The sequence below is a fragment of the Tupaia chinensis genome, unplaced genomic scaffold, assembly GCF_000334495.1.
Source record: "Tupaia chinensis unplaced genomic scaffold, TupChi_1.0 Scaffold148065_1, whole genome shotgun sequence".
In the NCBI taxonomy this organism is placed as follows: domain Eukaryota; kingdom Metazoa; phylum Chordata; class Mammalia; order Scandentia; family Tupaiidae; genus Tupaia; species Tupaia belangeri.
In genome coordinates, this window is record NW_006207915.1 from 586802 (window position 1) to 595500 (window position 8699).

Consider the following 8699-nt stretch of genomic DNA (forward strand, 5'->3'; position numbering starts at 1 on the left):
CGACACAGCGAGGTTGCACAAAATAATACCGGGTGCAGGTGGGCGCGTCTGGGAAGCAGCGCTGGAAGGAAGTGCCCGGAAACGCCACGTGCTAGGGCAGCTAGGCCGGGTTAGTGGGGTCACAGCGGCTTTCGTTGTCCTGTGTCCTTCAGCTGTCCATAGTTCTCTGCAGTGAACCCAGGAGCCTTTGTAATGAGGAAGAAGTCAGCACTACTATAAAAATGGAACTGGGGGATGTCAAACCACCTTCTTCATGCTATCGTTGAGATCAAATACTGTTGTTTGAATGCAGTTTTGCTTACCAACGTAGTGAATTAATGCTCCCTAACTCGGTGAAGCCCCCTTTGCACGCCGCGGAGAGGGCTGGAGCGCTGGGGGTGGAGAACCGATATCCACCTGACTCCCCAAGCCCGTCTGTCCACATTTCCCATGTGAAGGCGGAAGCCCAGGGAAGGGTGACCTTGTCTCCTACAGAGAAAAGTTTCCAACCTGTCATGAGGCAGGGACAGAAGAACACCCCTGAAGGGGAAGGGTGGCATGGTGAGAACACAGCTCTAGTGTCCAAAAGAGGACAGGGGTCGGCCAGAGGGTGCCACTGTGTCACCCCGCGGGGTACTTACCGTCATAGGATGGCTCCCAGTGGGTCAAGTCCCTCCTGCTATCAAGTGCAGCCGTGGCTCTGAGCTCCGCGGCAGCTCCTGGCCTGGGCTCTGCTGGCCTCCCTGTGCCCGTCTGCCTCTCCGAGCTGAGCCCTCTGCAAGAACGGACACGCCCATGCCTCGGCTTCTCCCGGGGCTCAAAGAGCTCCCTTTGAGTAGAGCAGAGCGCAGGTCACTGTCGTTAGTGCAAGCCAGAATGCGAAACGGGCGGAGGAAATTAGAGTGAGCCCGGTAGACAGCAGTACAGGCCCCAAACACAGTGCTCTTGTTTATTGACCCGGGAAAGCGATCACAGCACACAAACACAAACAGGATCACAAACACAGCAGAGCGCTGGGTACCGTCGAGTCGGGCATTACGATCGTTGTAAACAAGCGCAGGGAGAAAACTCAATGAAACGAAAAGAAAATCTGTCCAAAAATGCACGGAGGTTGTCTTGGGGTAGTGAGATTGTGGATGGTTTTGATGTTTGGAGTTTTTCTCCTTTGTGTTTTAAGCTATCTAGAAACAATTTTTGTTATTAGGAAATGACTTTAAAGAACTATATGTCTGAAGGAAAAGGGACAGACAGATAAACAGGGGCCCGTGGTTCCAGATGGAGTGTTAAGGGCATTTTGGGTAAACAAGCTACTTTGAGCGCAGGCCACCTCCTGCATCGGGGTAGAACCCCACCTCAGCCTCCTGCCAAGGGCAACCATCTTCCTGGGGGACGCTGTCCTGCCACCAGCTTGCATGGCAGGTCATTTTTCCGCTGATAGGTGTAGGGTGGCCGTCAGAACTCTGATCACTAAACCGGGAAGCTTAGATGGAGAACCAAAGGAGGAAAAGCAACCCTTTCCCCTGTTGGTGGTTGTGCAATAACACCATCAGAATTTACCCACGCGTCACCCAGCTTACAGGAAGACACGGAACGAAAGGAACACGGCGGGCAGGAGTGCCCTCCTCCAGGGAACTCTGACGAGCACAGCACCGTTCCTAAGGTCTGTGTTGAGCCTGATGCCTGAGTCAGTTGATTTTTGCAAATCTCAAAATGTTATGGCTTTCTTAGCCCCGTGGTCCACAACAGTGCCCAGTCCTGTTTCCCACTAGCCCCAGGGTTTTCCGTTCTGAGTTCGATTCTCCAGGGTTTCTAAGAGCCCGAGCCCTGAGCGGGGAGGCGCGGGGGCAACTGTGGGTTACCAGTTGGCTCTGGGGCTCCGGGTAGAGTCACTAGTGGGAATCACTATTTCCAAGTCCATCGGTGGTGGAGGCGGGGGCGGGTGGGCGCTGCGGGGCTTGGTGCGTACACAGATGCTAATGTTCACAGGCCGAAAGTCCTGTTTGGGCCCAAGCCCTTCCCTGGCACCGCTGCCCCAGTGTCTGGAACACCCCGTGTCATGCGTTCATCTTTCTCCCAGCAGGGCATACTCGAGCCCCAGAGCTGGCCTAGCATGGCTGCCACTAGGCTCCCTCCCACCCCACGTGGCTGTGAGCGCACGCTGTGCTGGGGGCAGAATCAGGTGGGGGCGCCCGGCTGCCTCCTCTGCGTGTCCTGGTGCACCTGGCAGGTCACCGCCCCTGAGTCCTGGGTTGGTCTCCAGCGTTCTGAGTCAGAACCCAGCAGAGAGTTCGTGCTCGCCCGTGGAGGGGGACATGGAGCTGCTCCTGTCCAGCCTGGTCGTGGACAGGAAGGGGAGCCGCTTGGCCAGGCCCTTGGCCACATGCCTGTGGAACAGCAGGCGCAGGTACTTCCGGAACTGCTCGCCGACGAAGACATAGATCACCGGGTTGACGCAGCAGTGCGTGTAGGCGATCACCTCGGTCACCTGGATGGCCAGGTCCAGCTGTCGGCTCTGTTTGCACAGATCGGTGAACAGGAACTCCTGGAACACAGCCACGAGCAGAGTCAGGTTGTAGGGCGTCCAAAAGAGAAAGAAGATGATCATGATGGCAAAGATCAGACGCACGGCCTTGGCCTTCTTCTCGTTGGGCCGCTTGAGCAGAATGTTTATGATCCCCGTGTAGCAGACGATCATGACCAGCAAGGGCAGCACCAGCCCCAGCAGGTTCAGTTTCAGGGCCTGAAACTGTCTCCACTTGGTCAGGTTTTCGTGCGGGAAATGCAGGCTGCAGGTGTAATGGCTGAATTCCCACTGTGACACAGAGAAGTACCAGCCCGGGATGGAAGCCAGGATGGCCACGGCCCAGGTGACGGCGCTGGTGACAATGCCGAAGGTGACGGTCCGGGCCCGCAGGGCGGACACGGCATGCACGATGGCCAGGTACCTGTCGACCGTCAGCAGGATGATGAAGAAGATCTCACTGTATAGGCCGATGTAGTAGAGCCCCGAGAGCAGCTTGCACATGGCGTCCCCGAACACCCAGTCATTCTTCAGCTTGTAGCTGATCCAGAAGGGCAGCGTGAAGAGGAAGAGCAGGTCGGAGACGGCCAGGTTGAGGAGGTAGATGTTGGTCATGCTCTTGAGCCTCTTGAACTGCAGGAGCACCAGGACCACCAGGGCGTTGCCCACCAGGCCCACGACAAACACTAGGGAGTACAGAGGGGGCAGCAGCTGGGCCCCGAAGTTCCTCACGTCCACCTTCGTGCACGGGGTCGTGTCCTCATAGTCGTAGTCTGTGGTCATGCCGTAGTCCTCGGTGGGGACCGAAACCTCCATGTCGGCGTCTCCTGTGGGTCAGAGAGAATGGTTTCTGTATGTCCTTGGCCGTCAACAGCCCTGGGCTCTAGCTAGCAAAGACCAGCCGTGGTACATGTCTGCAACCACTTGACCAGTGTTTGCTGAGGGCCTACTGTGTGCCGTGCTCTGGGAGTGACGTAAGGAAGGGAGGCCCAAGCCCTGGGACTGCAGCCTGACGGGGTGCAGGCCATTAACACATGACTGACAGGCACAGGCAGTCCCTCGCCATGAGTGCCCTCAGGATGAGTCCGCGGGGTGCAGAGCACAGGCCAAAGGAGCCCTCACTGCAGTCCGCAGCCCGCACTGTCTGAGCGCGGCCCAAGGGCTGGGCTTGGACTTGGCAGCGACGGCCCTTCGGGGGCAGCCATCGACACCGAGGTCGGAGTGGTTAGGAAACGTGCCCACGGGCACACGTCCTGTGAGAACGAGAGCGAGGGCAAACCCAGGTGGTACGCCCTTGTGCCCAGGCCACAGAACACTCAGCTTTCCTGCCTCCCATCATAGGGACTGCACCCTGCACTGTGGAGCCCACGGAGGACCCTGGGAAGGAGACCGTCCTGGTGAAGGGTCAGAAACTTACAGATCTTCTGCTCTAAAAAGGCTCTCAGTGGGGAGAAGCGCTTGAAAAAAAAAGTTTGGGGGGTTGTCACAAAGACTGGGGCTTGTAATGTCATTCAGTAGGCAGGGCCAAGGATGTCTCCCAATGCTAACATTATTGTGCCCCAAACCGCAGTGGTGCAGCCATGTCGCCTCGAGCAGGTCCACCCCAGCCGCTGTGGCTGAGACTCTGAGGGAAGCCCCACAATGGCCCAGGCCACCCCACGTCGGTTAACTCCGTAGACCTTCTGTGAGAGCCATGGGGAGGATTCAGAGGCCAGCATGGGCCGGGAGAAGGGGGTAACCGAGTAAGGGCAAAGTGGAGTCGGGAGGAGGGCTCAGAACAGCCTCAGCCGTGAGGCGTTGTCACATGGTGCCGGATTCTGCAGAAATAAGCTCTTAGCTATTTTTACCCTGCCTGCCTTGAAACAAACACAGAACAAGAACAGACTCCCAGATGCCCTGCTGGTCGGGTCTTCCCCCGGCCCCTGCTTTTCGGCTCTCTTTTGCATCCTTTCCAATCACTTATTGAGGATACCTCTCCAAAGGGAGTGGGTGCTCCAGTGTAACTACCAGCTGTGTGACTTGAACTGTGTGCATCTACCTCTCTGAGCCTCAGCCCCTCCGGTGTAATGTGGAACGTGGAAAAGGAACTCTTACCCCGCAGGGCTACTGGAAGGCCCCTGGCCTCCGGCACTTGCCAAGTCCCCAGGAAACAGCAGGGCACCTCCCTCCCTGCAGTCACCCTCCTCTGAGGCCTGTCCTCAGCCCAATCCTATTCTGCCTCTTGCATCCTGCCCCCCCTAACCTCCCCTGCCAGGTCTCCTAGTAGTTAAAATGCAAAGTGATTTTTCTTGACAATGATGAACAGTGACGGTCCCGTCCAGTGAGTGACCCTTTGAAATTTTCCGTCTGATTCGATCTATCTCAATCCCGATCAGTATCATAGGTGCCACCAACTTTGTAATCCCTGTCTGCAACTTGGGCCTCTAGCGTTTCCTTCTACCCTCCTTGAAGATGTTCCCTGCTTACAATTTTCCCATGCGTGCAGTGGCCATTGGAAATTCAGCCCTCCAGCAGGAAGGGGAGATTGTTCTGCTGGGGTGGGAGGCGGGGTCCTCTCAGGTCCCTCCAAGGACCTTCCTGCAGCTCCCTCTGCCAGCCCTAGACCTGCCTCCACCCGATCAGCCTCTTAGCACGGAGACCCAGCCTGCCGGCCCTGCCGAAGCTGTGCTGGCAGTTTCCAAGTTCTGCTGCACTCGTGCTGACACGGAGACGGTGCAGGCTGACGTCGGCACTTTCGGGGCGGCAGGCTGACAGCACACGACACACAGCTGCTCCGAGGCTGACCCCATGAGACTCGTTTCGGGGGACATTTTTTTTTTTTTAAGAGAGATTTTTGCTATAGGGTGCGTGCACTCACTGGAGAGACAGAGACAGAGAGGACTTTGGGCAAAGGCAAGCTGAATCAGCGTATTCAGGTGCCATTGTGCCTACTGCTCCCCCCCACCCAAACTCCATTTGCTGTTTCTCCAACTCGTCAGGCACCATGCAACTGCAGGGCATGCTGGTCCTAAAGGGAATGAACGGGACGTGGGTGTTGGAGGGGAAACCACAGGACAGTATTCCCATCCAGGCTGCCAGCTGCGGAAGTCTGCCCCCAGGTCACTGCGTGGCAGGTAGAGCTAGCCCTGGAGCCTGGGCCCTCCCAGGGCTGGTGTCCTCCAGCCTCGGCGCCGGGTGAGTCTGAGCAGAGAGGGCAGCCTGCCATGGTAAAGTCAGCCACCCCCGGTGTGCACTGTTCATAAGAGCTAATCGTATGCATTTCTTCCCAGTCCACATTCCGCACAGTGGCAGTTGAATTTGACCATCGCAGGAGTGTTTACACCATGGAAATCAACAACAGTACGATCAGCGCTTTTCTCAGCGCTCTGTCCCCGTAGTCTGAATAGCTCAGGGCTGCCCTGCCACTCCTTGTGGGAACAGAGGATCAGTGAGTGGCAGCCTGGTGGCAGGCCATGCGAACTTCTGGGAGTTTCCAACTGTGAAAAATCTTTGACTCTCTAAGACCCCCTATGGAGAAATAGTTGAATTGATGCCTGCAAGTAACTACTGACCCTCTGTCTTAGAACAAAATTCTTCTAAGAGAGATTTTTGCTATAGGGTGCGTGCACTCACTGGAGAGACAGAGACAGAGAGGACTTTGGGCAAAGGCAAGCTGAATCAGCGTATTCAGGTGCCATTGTGCCTACTGCTCCCCCCCACCCAAACTCCATTTGCTGTTTCTCCAACTCGTCAGGCACCATGCAACTGCAGGGCATGCTGGTCCTAAAGGGAATGAACGGGACGTGGGTGTTGGAGGGGAAACCACAGGACAGTATTCCCATCCAGGCTGCCAGCTGCGGAAGTCTGCCCCCAGGTCACTGCGTGGCAGGTAGAGCTAGCCCTGGAGCCTGGGCCCTCCCAGGGCTGGTGTCCTCCAGCCTCGGCGCCGGGTGAGTCTGAGCAGAGAGGGCAGCCTGCCATGGTAAAGTCAGCCACCCCCGGTGTGCACTGTTCATAAGAGCTAATCGTATGCATTTCTTCCCAGTCCACATTCCGCACAGTGGCAGTTGAATTTGACCATCGCAGGAGTGTTTACACCATGGAAATCAACAACAGTACGATCAGCGCTTTTCTCAGCGCTCTGTCCCCGTAGTCTGAATAGCTCAGGGCTGCCCTGCCACTCCTTGTGGGAACAGAGGATCAGTGAGTGGCAGCCTGGTGGCAGGCCATGCGAACTTCTGGGAGTTTCCAACTGTGAAAAATCTTTGACTCTCTAAGACCCCCTATGGAGAAATAGTTGAATTGATGCCTGCAAGTAACTACTGACCCTCTGTCTTAGAACAAAATTCTTCCCTGAGGAGAACAGAATGGATCCTCCCAAGAGGTCACCTAGCCAGCTTCAGGCGGTGAAACCCCACTCTCCGCTTTGAGCATAAATGGGTCCTGACATTCTAACCTTCCTGAGAAACTGGTTTGGTATCAAATCACCACTGCATGTGTGAAGTTTTCTTTTTCTTTTCTTAATTATTATTTCCCTCCTGCTACTTCTTCATGTACCATGTTTTTCTTCTACATGCAGAAATTTGGCAAGTAATTTCTTCTTGAAGAGTTTTCCACAGAAAGCATTTCCTGTCCCTTAAGGACTGCTTTTCTTAATCCGTCAGCACCAACCATTCAAGAACACTTCCTTTTTAGCAAAAATCTGTTTTGTATCTGACCACCCGGCCTTGCGCACCCCCTCTTCATTGGTGCTGACATACAGGTGACCACCTCACAGATCTCAGTGGGCTTACCCCACTCTCAGAGAATCCCCCCAACCCGGCTTCTTCATGCCTCCAAACAAGACCGCCCACAGCAGTAGCTAAGAAGAGAAAAGGGCCACTTACTCTGGTTCCGAGAGCTTCTGTCCGGTGTCTTTCTGGGTGTTTGTGAATGCAGGTTCAAGGCCCTGACCGAGTAGGAAGCGCTCAGCTTCCTGTGAGCCGATGGAGATAAAACTCTGGTTTCACGGTCTTTCAGAATGACAAGGGGGCAAGGTTCTCTTCGTATGGCTGGGTGCCCACGAGTGCTCACGACGTTCACCAGTGGCCGGGCTCAGGTCACGTTGGCTGGGAGGGCTTCCTCTGCTCAGCGTGCTGCCCTCTGGGTCTTCTCCCTTCGGGCTCTGCCCTAAAGGGGCTGGGGAGTGGGGCTGGGTGACAGCGGCAGCGAGGCGGTCCCTGAACCTGTGGAGCAATGGGGCTGGACGTGGATGTGGTGCCGGGGCAGGGCAGAGTGCTTGTGGTCAGCGGGTAGAGTTTTTTTTAAAGAGTACCTATGGAGGGATTTAAGCCCTGAGTCCTGTTCCTCAAAACTCTGGCTGACACACTGGGAGAGGCAGCAGCTTCTCTTTGGCGCCCCCTACCCCTCCGCCGCTGACCGCACGCCCACAGGCCCTGCCCACCACCCCACAGGGTGCTTTTACCAAGAGGAACCTCCGCCTGCAGGGGTACCGGGCTCTTGCGTGGGTCACGGCTTCCCGTTCTGATCCCTCCCTGCTGTTTTACGCAGCAGTCAGACACAGGCCACGTTCAAATCCCAGCCGCCCACTCGCGATGGAGGCAGGACGCCGTGTCCGCACGTCTCTGCACTCGCAAAGGGGCCTGGGGTCAGCTGGTACTGAAGGCCATTGTTGGCCCTGGCTCGGTGGAAAACACCTGATAGCAATACTGACCTGACTCCCGGCACTACCAACATGGCACGCCAAGGCCCAGCCAGCCAGCACTGCTACGTGGGCCCTCCCAGCCTTCCCCGCAGAGGTGCTGCATGCAAAACACCATTTCAGAAATCGTACCCGCGAAAGTGCTTTGACACACGTCCCGGTCACTGTCATCTGAACGCCCAGCCTTATCTTCATCGCTGTGTCCCCATCTGTAAAGTGCAGACTTCAGACGGGTGGCCTCTGCCCGGTGGTGGGCCATGGCTCAGCTCCGCCCTTGGAGAAGCAGTGGAGGGCGTGCACGTGCCTGGCTACCGCTGGTACTCTGCCAGAAGAGGAACCCCTGGAAAGAACAGAGGCTCGCAAGGCCCGCCTGTTCCTTGGCCATGTCTAAAGTTAGACACAGGGCCAGGACCTCTAATCCATCCCTGCTTTCAGTTCCCAGGGCGCCCACGCCTGGACATGCCGGGCGCATACACGTGTTCATTTAGCAGGGACTTCATTGAATGCCCACCGTGAGCC

General features: G+C 56.4%; 1 protein-coding gene across 1 annotated transcript; it reads right to left on the reverse strand.

Annotated features, from left to right (window-relative positions):
* Positions 1-901: 901 nt before the first annotated feature.
* On the reverse strand, positions 902-7846 carry LOC102498372 (C-C chemokine receptor type 1). Its single transcript, XM_014584879.2, has 2 exons — positions 7366-7846; positions 902-3327 (listed from the first exon to the last, which is right to left on the reverse strand). Exon 2 carries the CDS (start codon positions 3314-3316, stop codon positions 2249-2251), a length of 1068 nt encoding a protein of 355 aa, XP_014440365.1. The 5' UTR covers positions 3317-3327; positions 7366-7846; the 3' UTR covers positions 902-2248.
* Positions 7847-8699: the final 853 nt, after the last annotated feature.

What these genes read in the sequence shown, in the direction of transcription:
- LOC102498372 (XM_014584879.2), bottom strand. Translation starts at nt 3,316, where the DNA reads ATGGAGGTTTCGGTCCCCACCGAGGACTACGGCATGACCACAGACTAC.